This window comes from Catharus ustulatus, chromosome 4 (genome assembly GCF_009819885.2).
Source record: "Catharus ustulatus isolate bCatUst1 chromosome 4, bCatUst1.pri.v2, whole genome shotgun sequence".
NCBI classification, from domain to species: Eukaryota; Metazoa; Chordata; class Aves; order Passeriformes; family Turdidae; genus Catharus; species Catharus ustulatus.
Genome location: NC_046224.1, coordinates 76,168,541 through 76,186,858, shown reverse-complemented (window position 1 = coordinate 76,186,858; position 18,318 = coordinate 76,168,541). Strand labels below are relative to the sequence as shown.

Here is an 18,318-nt window from a genome sequence, read left to right as displayed (position 1 = left end):
ATTTATTGCCTTTTTTGTTCCCTGTATTTGTCCAGTTTCTTAATGTGATGATCTGGCTTAGGGCTTGTTTACTGTTCCCAACTGGAATATTATGCATGCTTACACAAAGATGAAAAAAGATCAATATTCTCATTGATCTGTCCTAGGTCATCAGGATACTTTCAGCAGTACTGTTCAACTTACAAAACTGTGCTGCAACAATGCTCCAGGAAGAACTCTGAAATTGTCCTGAAATGCTGCTTTTGTTTCACATTTGACTTGCAAAAATCTGTGCACAAACACTGAAGGAAGTTTGGATGAAGACGTTGCAGAAGACGAGGATGAAGGATGAAGAAGCTGCAGTTATTTATTTAGTTAGTGTAGTTGATAACTACACTAGGTACACATGGATGGGATATTCCATTTTCTTCTGCTTCTCTAAGGTAAAAAAAACCCAACTTGGTAACAGTTACTATTACCTGGAATAAAGGACCAGGATGTTCCAAATAATGCCTCAGCTTGAGGGGAGCTATAGGGGGTACTAAAAATCCAACCTTGCTAAATAACCTTATTTCCTAAGAGCAAATCTTAAGCATTTCTTCCAGACACAGATGAAATAAGCTTGAATCCAGATCTTCCTAGCAGTCAATCTCCATTTGAGAGGAATGAGGCAGTAAAAGGCTTATCTAGCATTTAGACTCTACTTTACATGAGGGCACACACATTAGGGCCTCAGGTTAAAAACACTGCATAAAGCCAGTGTTTCTGCAGCTTGGCAAATGCTCCCCATGGCACAGTGTAAAATTCCTATCACTCCTGATTCACTGCAATACTTAGAGAAGATGATTTCAAAACACATTTAAGTAGTAATTCATCAGCTTCTATTTTCCACATAAGAAATCTCAGAATTGAGCATCAAGAAGATTCAGGGTACAGTTTGGATCTCCTGCACAGAAGCAACAAACTTGTGATAGGAAATGGATCGTGTTTGTTTTATTTAAGTAGCACAGTTGTGCTACTGGAGTTCTCTCCTGTGACAGAAGACAGAGGGAGCAAAACTATTGACCCAATTTTCAGGGAGAATGATGCTCCAGAATCCTGGACTCTTATTCAGAAGCCTTGCCTACAATCCAATGTTTGTTATTCCTGCAAATAGCTTGACACTTGAATTCCATCTTCACAGAACAGCTCATACACAGAGCTCAGGTAGGAAGTCCTTAGACAAACAATCCTATTTCAATCACATTTCAATGGTTGCTGCCAATGCCCCAGAGAGAAGTGACAAGGAACTCCATACACACGCATTTTTATTTTAATAAATAGAGTTTTACAGGCTCAGGCTTTTTTTTTTTTTTTAATCACATATACAGAACAGGAAATGCCTGACCAAGTAACATGAATTGAACCTGGGAAGGAATACATGCCCTCTGTAACACTGAAGACCATAACTGAAAGGGGATTTGCCATCAGCAGCAAGGTAATTTACTTCACAGATCAGACAAGTGAGAGAGAGAGACGTGGCCAAAGCAAAGAGAGTGACCCTAAATGGACCACTTGTCTTTATAAGAGTCACAACAGTGCAAGGAAAGCCAAGAGCCCAAGTGCCTCCATTTTCTAGTGTCACTCCTGGATGAATATGTATGTCTTCACATCCTTTGAGCAAGGCATTCTAACCACAGAGGCTAAGCACAGCAGGTATGCAAAATTATTCTATTGAAGAACAGATACTGGATGACACAGTAATGTTAAATGTCAAGATTTTAAATTAGCAGATGCTTTTGCATCCCCTTCAGTATGGCAGTGGAACAGATCCCACCTTCTCTCATAGAGGTTTAGTCCAAAAACTTCCTGTTGGCATTAGCACCAAAGAGAGCCACTCTGATTTCTGGCATCATCTGTAGAGAAAGAGCACAGCAGTTATGTGAAATGGGCAATAAAACTGCTGTGTGTTCTTCCTGCAGGCACTGTGGGATAGTTAGGTTGGCTTCAAAATTAACAAGTCAGTTCATCTGAGCTTTCTGAAGTCTTTCTCTGATCACACATTGCCTGCTACTCTACAGACTGAAAGCACTGCCTGTACTGCAGCATAAGAGATGCCAGAGCTAGGGTTTTTTCACTTGGGTGTAATAGGTCTCAGCCAAGGTTTGTACTCAAGCTAGCTTCAGTAATTCAAATTAGCCTCAGCATTTCAGCATCTTGACTGCAGTGGAGTCAGAACCAAGGCTTTCAGTATCATAATTTATAGAGTTTTATGCTTAAGCTTAATCCAAAAGGAATCATTCTGGGGAAAGCCATTTTTTTTGCTGCACAAACAACAGGTAATTTGCTTCTTTCCATTCAAAAACAACTTCTTACTTGTCATTCCCAATGAATTCTGATGCCATGCACTATTGTGACACTTGGGAAACACAAGGATTTCATTACAAGAACAAACTAGTTAATTGTGTTTTGTTTACCTGTTGGAGAAACTCACCTGCTGGGCTACAAGGTCCAGACGACTTTCCAGGGTATTGGAAACTTTAATTTTACCATCACTGTTGTAGATTTCAACACCTCCAGCACTAAAGTTGGACAACAACAAAAAAGAAATAATTCAGTGAAATCCACAGTCAGCATCAGAATGTGGCAAACATAAACGCCAAATCAGCATTTATAGCAATATCAGATACATGGCTAAGATTTCTCTTTTTTAAAAAAAAACCTTGTTGGTCATGTCTTAATAGGAATCAGCACAAAGAGATGCATTGAAGCAGCAGTGCAAAGCATCTCTGGAATTATCAGAGACCACAGCTATGTGCAAGGATCCTCATTAGCATGTTTTAAATGTGAGTGGAGCTATGCAATTTGTCCCTTCAAAACAGCTTCAGATTCTGTTTTATTAAGACAGCTGTCACATTTTGGAAGGTGAGGAAAATTTTGTTTGTTGGCAGAATATACAGCTTTGCCTATGGTATCTCTATGATACCATATGGAAATAGAACCTTGCAGAACCAACAGACACAAACCCCATCAAGTGACTTTCCTGCAGCACCTTAAGACTCAGTTTGCTTCATCTTGAGACAGAAAGCATGGCTACATCCATACTGTCTCTCCTTAAAAGAACAGTGGTTCAGTTCCTATGTACAGTTATTCCAGACTCGAGTACCGTGAATCAGCCTGGACACTGCACAAAACCTTTCCTCACATTTGTGATGGAGACAGTGCTTGTCTGGATAAAACTACAGAGTCTGTAGTGCCAGCTCCAAAAGAACAGCAACAGCCACTTGAGGATATTCCATACTTAATTTTCTAACACTAATGTGAGCTGTGTCTTGAGAAGTTGCATTAAGTTTGTGCCCTGTACAAAACAATCCCATTTTCCTTACATATCTTCTGGCAGGAAGTTGTCTTGGTCAATATGAACATCCACATCCCTTTTTATGGCATTTTTGTAGATGGGAATGCTCTTCTGTACAGCAGTCTAGGACAGAAGATAAACCTCCAGTTAGCACTGACAAATGCTACTTCAGCACTCAGGTTTGATCACTCAATCACTTGTACTAATAAAATTAAGGGATTGAGGCCTCTTTTTTTAAATTTTTTTTTTTTAATTAAGCAAATGCATTTTAGTTTGGCTGTTCAGCCAAACCCAGTTATTACTCTAAATACTATAGCCATGTCTGAAGTCTCCAAGGTAGTATCCAAGCAAGGGAACGATCCCCAACTTTGAAAGCACGTTGTAGCCGCAATAGAAGTTCTAGCAGCAGAGTTTTTCATATCACACAGAGAGGGGGCCCTGAGCAACAAATATCTATAATCAGGTGTCAGCCTCTGTGAGTAGGGCACTGTCAAAATATTCCAGGTGTCTTACCTTAACCATGGGGAGATCCTGCTTCCTGCACCGAACAACTAATCTGGGCTCAAGCAGCTGGTAGAATCCCTGCAAGGAATAACCATTTCAGTTTCAGGAAGTCAACATTTTATTATCAATAATTAATAATTTGTCAGAACTATTTAACCCCAAGAAAGGAAAGAAGCTGATCAATTTGAAACCGAAACCCCAATTTCAGCCTCATTCATTTAGATCTTTGCTCACAAGTTCACCTCATGCAGACATTGAGAGGTTAGCACCATTATTTGGGGAAGAACCCAAATATGAATGATGTTTTTGGAGCTCAAGTGCAACTAAACATATGGAATCTCAGGACTGTGTTGGCCAGTTAATGTTCATGCACACATAAGGATCACTGCTGAGCATGCAACCAAGCTCCAGAAGACATGCAGCAGTTTCAGCTTGTTCTAAGAACCCCTGCCTTGCAGTTCCTGTGGTAATACCTGAGGCTAGAACAGAATAAAATAAGTTTAGTTCCAGTATGAAGGGACCTACAATGATCACTGGTCCAGCTGTGAGCACAGATCCCTTACTGGAACTAACACAGTGAGCCAAGACAAGGGTGGCCAATTTGCAAGAGCAAGAAAGGTTTGTTTGATGTACAGCAACACCAGACCTGAGCATGACAAAAGAAACAACACCCAGTTGGAGGCACAGCTGTAGGAGACACTACTGAGAAAACTCTGCCATCCAAGTGTGACAGGAGAGCTCGTGGGTGGCTCCTGGGAGTTCACAGTAACAGGACCAATCTGTGCCAGAAGGAGGAACCAGAGCTCACAGGACTGACCTGGCCAACACTTACTGGACTTTCAGCCGTTCATTTCTGGGGCTTGAGGATGTTCTTCTAGGCAAGCAAAGCTCTGGTTTCTGTTTCTGTGCCTGCCTCTGTCACAGGCACACTCCATGCTAAATTTGTCAAAGCTTATTAAGTCTCAAATGCCAAAAAAGTTTCAAAGCAGGCATGCACTGACTTGTGGGTTTAGAGAACCAGCCTCTGCCAAAGGTGCATTTCATCCAGCTGATCACTACAGCAGCTTCATGTGTGCACCCTAAAATGTGTGTGTGCACATCTGCAATTACTCTTACAATGGAACTGCTGCTGGTGTACCAGGTTCTACACCTCAAAATGAGCTGCAACCTTTTCTGTTCAGAATCCAAGACTCAAAGATATTAAAGTGATGTTTAAACTCAAGGATCACTCAGCAGCATTTGATCCAGGCTACATTACAACTGTAACTTTCAGAGGGTTATTTCTGACAAAAGAAACTTAGGGGGCTAGGGCAGCAATGATCCGTTTTTCACAATTTAAATATTTACCTGTAGAACGAGTCCATCCAGCAGTGTCTGGTACCTGGCAGTATCCTTCACTACCTTGGCAAGTCTCTGCTTGGCCTCATTCAGCAAATCCTACATTCAGAAGAAATCAGATCAGCAGAGCCCATCTGTTTGGCATTTGGTTTCATGCCTACCAACTTTCTGTACTTTCATTATAGCTCTCACACCCTGCCAACACGTAAATGTACACTCCAGCTGGTGTTCATCCAAGCTAGACCTCCATCTCTGTGCATGGCACACTACCCCTGCCCAGCACTTCCCTGCTTCCTGCCCTGGGCTGACCTCATTAGAACCTGACAATAATTCCTTTTGTGTGAAAAAGGGAGAGCTCAGGAGTAAAGAGGATGATACTTAGAACGTTAATGTAGGTAAACTAAATATGTAGTAAATGCTTAATATAAAACAATACAATTGTCCAAATAATTTTTTTTTCCAGCTTTATGGTTGAGCAAAGAAATCCAATCTATTTTTCCAGCAAATAATATTCAGGTTAGGTATTCTTTAATTGTAAGGAAATGCAAGTCAAAATTTAAAAGAGAAAGCTTATTTTTAATTTGAAGTAGGTGTCTTGGTTATCTTTACTCAGTAAATCAGTATTGGATGGGACTGAATTCTTAAGAAACTTTTAAAGAAATATGAGTCAACTCAGAGTTTGTAAAAGTGAACCATCAGAAATGCTTCAGATGAAGAAATTCTGTGATTTGGTATAAACCTTTCTCTCCTGTTTTATCTCACGGTGTTTAGAAAAAGAGAGCCCAGTAACATAATCAGTATGAGGATATAACACTATCACAATTTACTGTCATGGTCAAACCTAGTTACGCTATTCTCCCTAGAGTAACACCGCATTTCTGGAACTGCCCATCTCTCTTCATTAAAGAAAGCAAAGATCTGATAAGGGAAAAAAGAGTGAGCAGCATGTGACTTTAAATGCCTTAAAATGAGGAAGAGTTTTTAGAATTACTCAGAAGCATGAGGTTGAGTCAGCAGATAAATGAGGAAGAGATACCCAGCAGAGACTACCACAACAGAGTTAGCCCTTGAGCAATCCACCTTCCTCCTCTCTGGGAATACAATCTACAGTTTGAAACTCATTTTAAAGAGTCAATAAACTGGTGATTTTCTTCTCCTCTTTTTCATGGTAGCATCAACCTGAACATTTATCCCATCTTTTATTTTTGACTTTCACGGGTGCCTCAAGCTTTTCCAACAGCTCAACAGCCCCATCTAGCAGAACATGGAACACCCAAACTATCTCTGAGATGGGGTGGGAGAGCACAGCACATCTGGTCACTGCTCAGTCAGCAGAATGGGGGCACACTGCCAGGGTGAGAGATAAACACAGGACACCCACACAAGCCTGAATGTAGTCTGCTCTGATAAATGATTACTCACCCTCTCTGTCAAAACACACACTGGTCACCTATCAGAACAAGAAGCAAAACTTTTCATGTACTATGGGCCATTGAAGGACACAAAGAATCCCAGTTAGTGGTGTTTTAAGCCTCCTTGCTTATGCCATCCTGGGTTTTTCACATAAACATTGCTTTAGGCAAACAGAATTTCAAAACTCTACCAACTGTGCAAGAGACAGTTGCTGCTCTTTAATGAAACAAGCTACTGTGCAAATGACAGATATAACACTGCCTGCAATGTTCCTGGCAGACCAATGCATCTTCCTAAAACAGGAGGTAATGACAACTATGAAAATAAGGAGATTAGCAAAGCTGGACTTAATCCTCAAGGCCTTTTCAGAGCAGCTTGGAAAGCCATTTTTGTATGTTGGAGCAAAAGTCACTCAATCGAAAATCGTATTTTCCTTAGAGAACGGTTCCATTTCCTAACACATGGAACTGTGTGTTTACTTCAGAGATACTCACTGCAATAAGGTCATCCCTTGCCTTGAGGACCTTCAGCCTTGCTTGATTCATCAGGTTGGACATCTGACTGCAAGTTGCATGATAAAGTTGAATCAATCCATCAGCCTTTGACAGAAGAACTGTAACATTTAACTGCACGCTTTGCATTTAAAGATAATAGTTCTACAGCACTTAAAAACAAAGTCTGTTCACCTATTTGAACCTGTTTCTGGACTTGCACAAAAGAGTAAACTGCAGAATCCTTTTCTTGGTGAAGACCCAGCCAAACTAAACCCAACATGATTATTTGTCCCAGGGCAGAGCTCTAGACATTAACTACATAAAGAAATGTGAAGGATTCTTTCATCATACTAAGTTCTAACATTGTAGCTCAGCTTTGATAATTTCTCCCCAGAAAAAAAAACAGAAACTCGCAATTAGAACTAAATATGTTGTCTACAATTTGCCTGTTTCCAAGGGAAGAAGAATTTTATATAAAATTAACAACAAAATGTGAGCTCAGGCTCTGAAGTCAGCTGTCTAACCCAAGCAACTTACATTTTCTTTTGCTGTTCAATTTGCTTCTCCTTCTTTTCATAATACTCCATGATTTTCAGCCTCTGTGTCTGAACAAGGCGACCCTTCTCAATGTTGAATTCCTCTTCTGCCTACAGTAAAAATTAAATAACTGAAGTGGAAATTGATTCCTTGGGCTGAAAAAAACAGAACCAAAATGTAACAGAGCACATTCACAGACAGGATAGGATGATACAAGTTCTGGTTCTACATAAAAACCGTTCACCTCTTTAAGTAATTCCTACACAAGGACGGTGACAGCACAGCTGTTACTTTTTTTTGTAAAGCCTCACCAGACAGAATATAAAAACATATGGATAATTCTCCTACTTATACCTCAGAATTCAATCTCAACTTCTGTTTGTAGATCTTCAGGAATACTTGCTTTGGTACTGATTAAATACTTGTGTAAATCTAAATGTTTAAGGAAGATTAAATATTATCAGCAACACATATGCTGAGTCCAACACCAACAAGTTATTTCAGTAGTGATATAATGCAGATTGTTGGGGCTGAAAGGCACCATTAATCCTTCTTCAGAAAACATCTATACCCTTATCACCAGGTTAATATTAAACCCAGTCTCTTTTGGCTTAACCTAAGTGAAGCATTCTGCAAGCAATTCAACTCATGCCTTAAATACTAATTTAGTGGGGGAAGGTGTTCTTAATCTAATTGAGTCACGTTACTACTCAGCTCTCCTGATTCTGTAAAAAAAGGGGTGAACTTTGACAGGAATATATTTATATTCAAGAGCCACCAAAACATTGACCAAAACCAGCTCTGAGTAATTTTCACTTGTCAAAAGCTAAGAAATGCTAACTTCATTTGGTATAATATTTTTTGCTGTGTAATAACTAAACAGAAATCAGCTGTAGCTTACAAAGGTGTTCTAGTGCTCTCTGACTGCAACTTTCCAAGTAGCATGTGGGATGTAGTTACTGACAGTGAAATTCCATTTTTACCTTTGCATCTATTTCTTCAGCCTTTTCATTGGCTTCCTGCTCGATGAAAGCCATCATGTGCTTGATCTGTAACAAGAGAGAGGAAAGAAAATATTTTCTGTAGGAAAGGACACTGACCAGAGGATGTAGGTATACATATATATATATCATCATTTGTAGATCCTCTGTATCCATTTACTAACTCAAATAATGTTGTTTTGCAAGGAAATTTAATTGAGCCTACACACCAAAGAGTCGGTTCATCTTGACATATATTACAAGAAAACTATTTTCCCCAATAACTCCATATAATGCTCTTTCACTAACTGCCATTAGAAGAATGCACTTCAGGTATGCAACTATAAAAAAAACCCAAACAAAGCAACCAACTCAAAAGTAAACTTGTATAAATGTGAGGCTGTGACCCAGACCATGCCAAGAATGTCACATGCTGCTTCAGAGCCCCACATGAACCAGTAAGTTCTACTTGAAAAACATTTCTGAAGCCACCTCAAAGCACTACAGAGCCCACGTCCAGCAACTTACTGACCAGGAAAGCAATCAGATCAAATTCTGTTCATCCATCACATGCCTTTCTGTGACCATACCTCAGATCAGGTTCCCATTTGGGGCAGACTGGAAGGACTCATTCCCAATCAAACTGCAACTGGGATGAGGTACAGACATTTCCATGGCCAGATGGAGCAAACCATAAGAACCTACTGACTTTTTGCTTGCACTTAGTGATAAGACACGTTTTGTAGAAAATCCAGACTGAATAAATTCGCACAAAAGACCCTATTCATAGAATCTCATGTTAAAATTAAAAGTTTTAAAGAGGTTACAATGGTGCCAAGGTGAAAACTGAGCCAATGTGCAGAACAGCACTAAGCTGTAGAGATGAAAAAACAGAAGTGAAGAGACAAATGGAAGATTTTAAACATGTGTTAACACAGTGGAAGAAGTGAACAATAACATCTACATCCTCAAATTCCAATCAGCAGATTTTAATTCATGTCTGCAAAGACTCTCAAGTGCTTGTCTACCTACAGCATCAGCTTTCTACCCCGCATTTCAGAAAGGACAAGAGAGGCATTTAAAACAAGGATATTATTTTGCTGAATAGCCTATTGTTGAAGAAGACTGAGAACCAAGCAGCAGCAACCTTTATGTTACTGAGTCACTGCCTCCAGTGTAGTCTGGTTTCTGAATTTCGGAAAAGCACTTTTAACAGTTCTGGGTGTTCAGGAAACATCCTCTGTGTAAAGAAAAGGAATCAGATGGAAGCAAGCTAATATGGAATTCACTTCTCCTAGACTGGTAAAACTGAACAGTGTTACTTCCTTCAAAAGTTGCTGTATTGAAATCCCCTTTTGCTTTTTATAGAAATGAAGACAGATTTTAATATCTATAAATAGGATTAGTTTTAATAACACTGAGAAAAATGCATCTGGAAATGACAGACTAATTTTAAAGCAATTTTTCCTGTAGAAAGGAAGAAAAGTTTTTCCCATCAGGAGCGGTGTGACTATCCTTTCCAAGGGAAGTCCTTAAATGTTAGATGGGCTTTAGAATTGACCAGATGGAACAATATATTAAAGACCTTGACAGAATAACAAGCAAGTCTGTCAGTGGGGAAAAGTGTCAATCAGAGATGATTTTCAAAGTGACAATCACTGAAAGTGTGGTGGCAAGGAGTTAAGAGGATGAGCTGGCAAATTCATGCCAGATTCATCCACATGCAGGACTGTCAGCCATTAGCACTCTCCTCTGCAGTTAGCAGGATAATCCTGGGCTCAGGAGTGTAAAGCACTGACAGGAATGCTGCAGATGTGAAATGTTGTTAGTATTACCTGTTTAATACATCACCAGAGCCTGAACTAACCTTTGAAGTTCAGCTCCATTCTGGCTGAGTAAGACCACCCTAATGTCAGCTTTATTTTTATTATCTTTATGGAAGTGTCAGGAAAAAAACCCCGAGCTTTGAAAGGAATACAATACAACACAACATTCCAATTCTCCTTCTGGAGAAGGGCAACCTACTAATTTTACTTTTATTGTGATGCTTCCTTGCCAAGAGACTATGTTTACTGAATGAGAAAGTGAGACACAAGTACTTGTGATGCAGAGGACAAAGGGAACTTGCCTTATCTGCTCAATTCCTGCAAGAAACCACCCAGACCAGTGCTGACTGGATTCCCACAGCCTTTAACACCACACCTCATCTCCAACCCAGCTGAAAGCAGCTTTTTTAGCTGAGGGCAGTGTTTACAGTCAACAGGGACTCCTCTGGAGGAGTGTCCACAGCAAGACTTCAGGGCTGGAAGTTTCCATTGTGAGCCAAGCCCAGGCTGCAGCACACTGCTTAGGATGTAGACCTGAAAAGAGCATTCAGGAACGCTGAGAAGCCCACCCATATGCTGAGGTACAGCTAACTGCAGGCAACACAGCTACAAGAAAAAAAGAGATGGGAAATCCTTAGGGAACCATAGAATCACGAAGGCAGGAAGAGACCTTCGGGATCACCCAGTCCAATCATCACTGTAACTTTTAAAGCCCTAAACCACTTCAGATCCTGACACCTTCTATCACCTCCAGGGATGGTAACTCCACCACCTCCCTGGGAACCCTATTCCAACGCCTGACCACCCTAACAGTGAATTCTTTTTGTCTCTTACCTGATCAAAATCTCCCCTGTCTCAGTTAAAGGCCACTTTTTCTGGCTATGGAAGAAGAGACTTCTGTGTCACTTCTACACAGCTACATGCAAAAACACATTGCTCGCCCAAGGCTGTGCACTTACCTGCCTTGGGGTGCAACTAAACACTGCACACAGCACACACAGCCTACTCATGAACCCTCTCCTTACGATCTCCCGTAACATGTCACCAAAACGCCTCATGGAAGTCCCCCAGCGGGGCCCATCCACCCTGCCAGGGCAAAAAAATCGCTTTGTCCGAATATTCCTCTTTCCAAGCCAGGATCCTTCCCCTCTACCGATCTTCCTTGAGCAGAGGAGGGCCCCGGCGGAGCAGCGGAGCCGCACGGCGCTGTCAGCCCCGTTGCTCACGGGCTCCGCTCGGCCCTACCTGCTTCTGCACGTCCGCATCGCTGAGCGCCATGGCGGTGGCGGTAACACAGACGGTGGCAGCAGCGGGGACAGCGGCGGTGGCGGCGGCAGGCCCAAGGAGACGCGCCCGGTGCCGTCGGTGGCCGCGAGCGGAATCAGATCCGGTTCGGGTCACGGCCGGCGGGGACAGCGCGGGCCACGCCCACCACGCCTCCGGACCAATAGGAACGCCCGTATTGTGTGATGTCACTCCTCCATGTATGGCGGTGTGGGTGCTACGTCATTGTCACGGTCGCCGTCACTGTCATTGTCGCTGTCAAAACTGAGTTACTTCACAGAGTTCTGTTACTGCCGCCATTCTTTACGGCACAGCTTCGGGATCTATAATAATGTTGGTTTGTTCTAATTGGCAGCTTCCATTTCCATTCTGCAGGAATATTTGGTGGACAAAACCAAGAAGCACATCCGTGCTTCTTCCTCATTTCCATTCCCTTAATTTTTTCTCTGTCATTTTTTTTTCTGTGTGAAAAAGCTTATTATAAAACCATGTGTGCAACTTTGCTGTGTTTTCATAATATTGTTAGAATGCTGGAAATCAGCGTGTACGTTGGGTCTGGAAAATGCTTTACTATTACTTCAGGCATAGTATTAAAACCAAATTTTAATAAACAAGAAATAATATATAATAGTAAATTATCATGATGTCTACTAGAATAAAATAAATATTACTGAGTAAAATAGCAAATAGAGTTAGAATTATATCCAGACTGTTTCTTTTCCATGTGCCGTGGAGACTGAACTGCCAAGAGTTCACTACAATTTTCCTCCGAATCCATGAGGAAAACGGGACAGGCTGCCAGGAGCCCATGCCCGGTTTATCCCGGTCACCGGGTCCCTGCGACCACCGGGAGCCCCTCCGGGTCAGTGACGTCACGCAGGCGGAGCCCCCGTCGGACCCCGCCCCTTCCCCCGGCGCGAGCCGTGACGCGAGGCACGCGCCGCGCGCCCGCGCTCCTGGCCCCGCCCCCTCCATCATGGCGGCGGCGGCGAACTAGGGCAGAGCCCGCGCACCGGCCGAGCGCGCGAGCGCGCGCGCGCGCCCGCCTGCCCCCCCACCCCTCCTCCCTCCCCACACCGCCCCCGGTGGGAGCGACCCGGGAGCTGCGGCCGCTCCTCCACCTCCAGCTCCTCCCCGCGGTGCCCGCAGGTGAGCTACGGACGTGGGAGCGGGGCGGGCTGGCTGCTTATTTATTTCTTTACCAACCTGACTGTCTGCATTTATTACTTATGAATTTAAGGGTGGCGGGGGACAGGGTACCGGCGGCGGCCCCGCGCGCGCTCCCGTCCCCCTCCGCGCGCGCACCCCCGTCCGTGACGGGCGGGAGGGGGGGGCGCGAATCGGGCACGCGCGTCGCGGCGGGGGGCAGGCGCGCCCCCTGGCGGCCGGAGCCGCTCCCGCCCCTTGGGCCGTGCAGACCCCGCTCCGCTCGGTGACCCCTGGGACACCCCGCGGGCCGCGCTGGCGAAGGGGCCGTGCCAGGCCCCCGTTGGCAGCGGAGAAGCGGCGGCTCCCCCGCTGCAGGGCCCGCGGCAGCGCACAGGCTGCGAGTCCCCGACGGCCCCGCCGGTGACTCATCCCGGCGCTGTGCCCGCCCGCCCGGGTATAAATATCTCATTCATCGCCCAAGTGACTGAGGGGCTCACGCTGCGCTCCCGCCGGCGGCTCTGGCGCTGCCGGAGCTTGGAACGGCTTTTTTCGGGTACTCCAACCCAAATAGGCACGTAGAGACAGAAAGTGAATGGGAGCTCGTTAATCAAATCTGTGTTTTGTCATAATTTAATGTTGCGGTAGGATGGTTTGAAGCTGCGAAGGGCTGAGGACATTTGTAGTGGATAACGCATGCAGCTTTTGTTTTTCTTCCTAGAAGAGATATCACACCGTTTGCCTAGAATGCTCACTTAAATGCATTTCTGTCCAAGTTAACTACAGCTGCTGTCCACATAAAGAACAATTATGTTTTCCAATATTTCTATCCCTTAAGTACCACCAGAGGATCAGTAGTGGCTGCAGTATTGATTCATTTCCAGTAGAACCTGACATGTTTGAGCTGAGCAGTTCTCAGTTTATTATAAACAAACTCTTAGTCATAACCTCATACACAGTTGGAAAAGTACTCCGGATAATTTATCTCCCAAGCTGATCACAACTGGGTGTTTTGGATAGCCCTGCCTCTTACGAGAAGTGTTTTCAGACACAAACTGCTGCAAGGTTAAACTAGTCCACACATGCAAGTCTCACCCGAAATCCACACACAAACCTTCTGCTAAGGCTGCAGAGTGCCTGAATATTTTCCATCTTGATGTAGGGTGTGGTTTTGTCGACCTGCAACTCCTTGAAATTCGGTAGGTTTGGTCCAGAGCACCGTGTAAACCCGCAGCTGTAGATGCAGCTGAGCTAAGAGCAGCTGCCTGTTGCAGAGATTGATGTCAGGAAGACGACCCAAACCGTGGGCATATCGGTGTTAGGTGGCCCTAAAAATGATTTGAGCTGCAGTGCTGCTGTCATGTTGCCTCTGTGCTTAAAACTGAGCCACCACCTTTGCGGGGCGATTGGGTTTGTGGCTGCTGAGTGAGGCCTGGTGACTCCAGCTCTAGGTGGGGAACGCATCCAGCTCTGGAGTGACTTTTTTGGAGTGGAAGCTGAGAGCTGAGGTGCTGCTGTTTGGAAATCTGGTGTTTCTGAAATCCATTGGTGCCATTGGCTGCTGTTTGATTTATAAAAACCAGCTGGACTGCTGTGGGCAGTGGAGCAGTGATGTTGCATTTTGGGATTTGGATGGTGCACTGTGAATGCATCTTGACGCACAGTAGGGTTTTACAGATAGGGGCTGAAACACAGCCCAGGGATTATATTCGCTGTATTCATTGGCAGGCTTGTGCTGCCCATTATCCAATTTATAACTCTGCCATGGATTAGGACGTAACAGATGGGGAAATGTCAGTCTGCTGCAACTCCTGCTCTCAGGTCGCTTGAGCAGCTCAGCCCACATGAAACAAGTGACAGCAGGGCCGGAGGAGTGACAAGCTCAGTAAGCTTCAACAGGTATAGCCTTCTATCCCCCAAGGGTGGGAAAGGTGATTTTTTTTTTTTTTTTTTTTTTTTTTTTTTTTTTTTTTTTTTTGTAGCGAGTAATTGGTTGATCTCTGTAGCTTTTTAAGGACAGTGTTCCTGCAGAGAACCTGTTAAACCAGAAGCAGCCCTCTTGTCCTGGCTTTGAGGCTTAGGGAGTCTGTGCAACACCTTATTTCTTCTTCTCCATTGTATCTCCTGTACAAGCTTGTTTAAAAAAACACTTTCTGGACTGTCTTCCATTTTGCTCTTTTAGCAGAGAGCTCTCTTTCCTCTGGTCTGATCTCTCAAGCTGTGTGTCCTTTTTCAATCCCACTCATTCCTGAAAAATGGCCTTTTCTGAGATATTTACAGTATATGAGTCAATATTTCTGTGTTTCTTTTTGTAAACAAAACCAGTCATTCGCAATCCAAAACGAGGCATTCAGTTACTGTGTTCAGTTCAGTGCTGTGAGTTTCTCTCAAAGGAAGACCAGTGCTTCTGAAGTGCACTTCACTCATGATATTCTTTTATGTGAATTTGAAGATCTTTTCCATTCAAGTTTTTAAGTCTCTCTCCTATTTCAGTATAAAACTACCTCTCAAAATATATCCACAAGGTAATTTTTTTTCAATCATTCTTTCTCCAGGGAAACATTAGCCACTATTTAAATAAGTAGTGGTCTGATTCTCTCTTCTGTTTTTTTTTCCCCTCCTCCCCTCAGAAGTGCTGAGCCAAGCACATTTTAATTTTTGTGAATTAGGCCTCCCTGTTGCAGTGTGGTGCTTTGCATATCATGCTTGTTTTGATCAACTTTATTTCATTTTCTGCATTGATTTGGAATTATGTTTTGAAGAACAATCTGTGTTATATATCCAGACTTGTTCTTTGGTCCACATCACAGTTTCTGGATGTCTCTGGACCATCTGTCAGGCTGATTTTTTTCGGGAGAGATCAGTTCAGGTTGTCTGGAAGGGCTCCCATTCACTGTGTCGGCATTGCGAGAAGCATTTTGATTTCCGGGCTGTGGATCTCTACTGAACAAACCAGAACTGAAACATGCTGGGGGAGCTTTTGCTCTTTGGTGAATGGTACCTTTCACACCTGGTGATGTGAACATGCAACGTGGTGATTGCCTGAAGAGCAGATCTATTGTTAAAGGATCCTAAAGTCTTCAGAGCAGTTATTTTTTTCCAGATCCTCAGTTATGGAAGAGGCTTAAGGGTAAATGTATTGTGCTAAAGCTGTGCTTCTCTGCTGTGATTTTTTAGGTTTCTGAGCACTTTGGAATGGAAGAGGCAGCAGAGCTGAAGTGTTGACTCCCAAGTTTATTGTTTCCTTTGTATATAATCACTACTTTGGTTCAAGCTGTAGCAAAGATACAACTGAACCTTTATGGTAAAGGCTTTTAGGCATTTTCAAATACATGGAGCAAGTGGCAGGAGGGCTGCCATAGTATGGTCTTCATGAGAGAGCCTCTTTTCTGTTTTCAGTACTGAATGAGTTTCAGAAACTAGAGTTTGTAAAGAGAATAGTCAGCCAGTTTTACACCAGTTCTTTTCCTTTTGCAGCTATTAGTTGGTGGTAAATTTTTCTTTGCCAAGCTACCTACTCCCACAGCAACCATGCCACAGCACAGTTAAGTTCTGTTTATCCACAGTAACCAGTGGACAACTGCTGTTAATCTGAATTCCTTCTCTGGGAGGAGGGATTAGAAGTTAGCCCAGACATCTTGAATAGCTACACAGGCAAGTACTTTTCTTTTGCTTTCTCAGTTTATGATTAATATTTTTAATCTTGAGGCTTCATTTGCAGATTGTTCTTTGGTTTTGGAACCTGAGATTCTTTCTTTTAGTCCCAAGGCATTTCCATTGCAATCCATGGCATGGCATCTTTGACATGGTCCAGTTTCTCTTCCCTGTATATAGCATTTTGCTCATTCTAACTACTTTAAACTTTAACCTTGATAAAATTTTTTATTCTTAATGTAACTGCAGTCTCTAAATTATCTGGCTTTTCCAGTGCCTGTTCAGTCGCTGTTCTGCAGCACAAACTCTCTTGTGTGCCTTTCATTAGACATCCATTCTGGTGCCTGAGAATGAGCTACTGCTTATTTGGGAATGACTCTTTGAAGTCCCAGGGAACTTGAAGAGTTTGTTAGAAACCCCTGGATAGTATTATTTATCCCTCAAGTTGACAGCATTTTGGAAATAGTTATCCAGACTTTGCCCAACAAGAAGAGCTAAAACATGTTGATTAATATCAAACATTCATTTGATCTGTTGCATGGCTCTTTCCCCACTTCCATGTTGCTGTTTAAGATTTTAATTTTTACCATGTTTTTAGTTTCTGTCTACCTTAGTTTTTCCTGCAGGTCTTATTTGGATATTTGAAAAAAGCAACAAAACAATTAGAGTGAAACAGGGAGGAGTTCTTTAGCCAGATGTTGCTGTTAGGTGTGGATTTCTGGTTTATACTTAATAATGTCTGGGTGAGAAACCAGGACAAACAACCATCTGTTCTTCCAATCCCTACAATGAATGTAGAATTGACTCTGTTGACCAGATGTTTTCTATTTCTGATCAGTAAAATTAATTCGAGGCTGTTGTGGTCACTTTGTCTGCGTTATAGTTTTTGAATAGCAAATCTGAGAAAGCAGAGAAAATATTCATGGGAGGCTTTGGGAAAGAGAGACTCCTTGGAATTTCTCTTTTTACCACAAGCTGTGGTTAAGGGAATGTTCAGAATCTGTCAGAACGTGAGCACGTGTGTTTTTTTGTGTGGTTGAGATGGGAGGTGTTGGGAAGAGGGCATGTGGTGAGGGATTGCTTGTTTTGCTTCCATGGGAGTGTGAGCATGCCAGGCAGGAGTGAGAAATGCCAGGGAGCTGCACTGGGGCGCAGTCGCGTTTACTCCGCGTGGTTCTTGTTAAAATAAGAATGCATAGAATATCAGGGCAAAAACCTGGATATTGCTTCAGGATTGTTACATAATTCCTTGTGGGTTCATGACCTGATAAACCAACAAACAAAACACTTGACTTTTCCCTGACAGCCTTGCCAGAGCGACGTGCCCCACGCCAGCACAGCCAACCCAATGGCGTCCACTACTGCCGTGCCTGTAGGATTTCACTATGAAACCAAATACGTAGTGCTCAGCTACGTGGGCCTTTTAGCACAGGAGAAGCCACAGGAGCATCCTCCTCCTCCTCCAACTCAAGGTAATATTTGCATATTCTAGCCATTTGCATGTGCAGCTGTATTTGCAGTTAGTTCTTCTGGTGTTTCTGTAGGGATGCAGAGTGTGAGACAAATCTCTTGGTTTATTCAGTGAAAAATGGATCCATTTCAATTGAAAGATGAGAGATGCTGATGGAAACAAAGCTGTTTGTATGTAGATTACTGTTTTAATTTGAGCTGTACCAGGGCTGACTGGTGCTCAGGAAGCAAGTCAGTGGTTTTAGTTGCTGTCTTGAGGCTAGGGGGATGGTTATGTATTACACTTGTTGAGCCATCATGATAGTTTCAGCCCATGCTTGCTGTTTTTTTGGGGCACAAGTGGAAGTAAGCAGGGG

At 43.1% G+C, this 18,318-nt stretch overlaps 2 protein-coding genes across 3 annotated transcripts in view; one reads left to right on the top strand and one right to left on the bottom strand.

Annotated features, from left to right (window-relative positions):
* Nucleotides 1–1,269: 1,269 nt before the first annotated feature.
* Nucleotides 1,270–11,818, bottom strand: ATP6V1E1 (ATPase H+ transporting V1 subunit E1). Its single transcript, XM_033058588.1, has 9 exons — nt 11,654–11,818; nt 8,586–8,651; nt 7,603–7,712; nt 7,066–7,132; nt 5,168–5,257; nt 3,830–3,898; nt 3,345–3,439; nt 2,453–2,540; nt 1,270–1,874 (listed from the first exon to the last, which is right to left on the bottom strand). Exons 1-9 carry the CDS (start codon nt 11,684–11,686, stop codon nt 1,812–1,814), a joined length of 681 nt encoding a protein of 226 aa, XP_032914479.1. The 5' UTR covers nt 11,687–11,818; the 3' UTR covers nt 1,270–1,811.
* A 925-nt stretch (nt 11,819–12,743) lies between these two features.
* Nucleotides 12,744–18,318, top strand: part of BCL2L13 (BCL2 like 13) — a 31,653-nt gene continuing 26,078 nt past the window's right edge. Inside the window, exons 1-3 of one of the 2 annotated variants that reach the window (XM_033057993.1) lie at nt 12,758–12,841; nt 16,405–16,492; nt 17,799–17,964. In XM_033057993.1, the coding sequence (XP_032913884.1) occupies nt 17,841–17,964 (124 nt within the window). In that variant the 5' untranslated portion in view covers nt 12,758–12,841; nt 16,405–16,492; nt 17,799–17,840. Of the gene's footprint in view, nt 12,842–16,404; nt 16,493–17,798; nt 17,965–18,318 lie in introns of both variants that reach the window. The other variant, XM_033057992.1, reaches the window with a different exon arrangement.

What these genes read in the sequence shown, in the direction of transcription:
- ATP6V1E1 (XM_033058588.1), bottom strand. Translation starts at nt 11,686, where the DNA reads ATGGCGCTCAGCGATGCGGACGTGCAGAAGCAG. An exon ending in CTGAAGAAATAGATGCAAAG is followed by an intron (nt 7,713 to 8,585) that starts GTAAAAATGGAA and finishes TTTTTACTGTAG; the next exon opens with GCAGAAGAGGAATTCAACAT. An exon ending in AGGATCTCCCCATGGTTAAG is followed by an intron (nt 3,440 to 3,829) that starts GTAAGACACCTG and finishes CTTCTGTCCTAG; the next exon opens with ACTGCTGTACAGAAGAGCAT.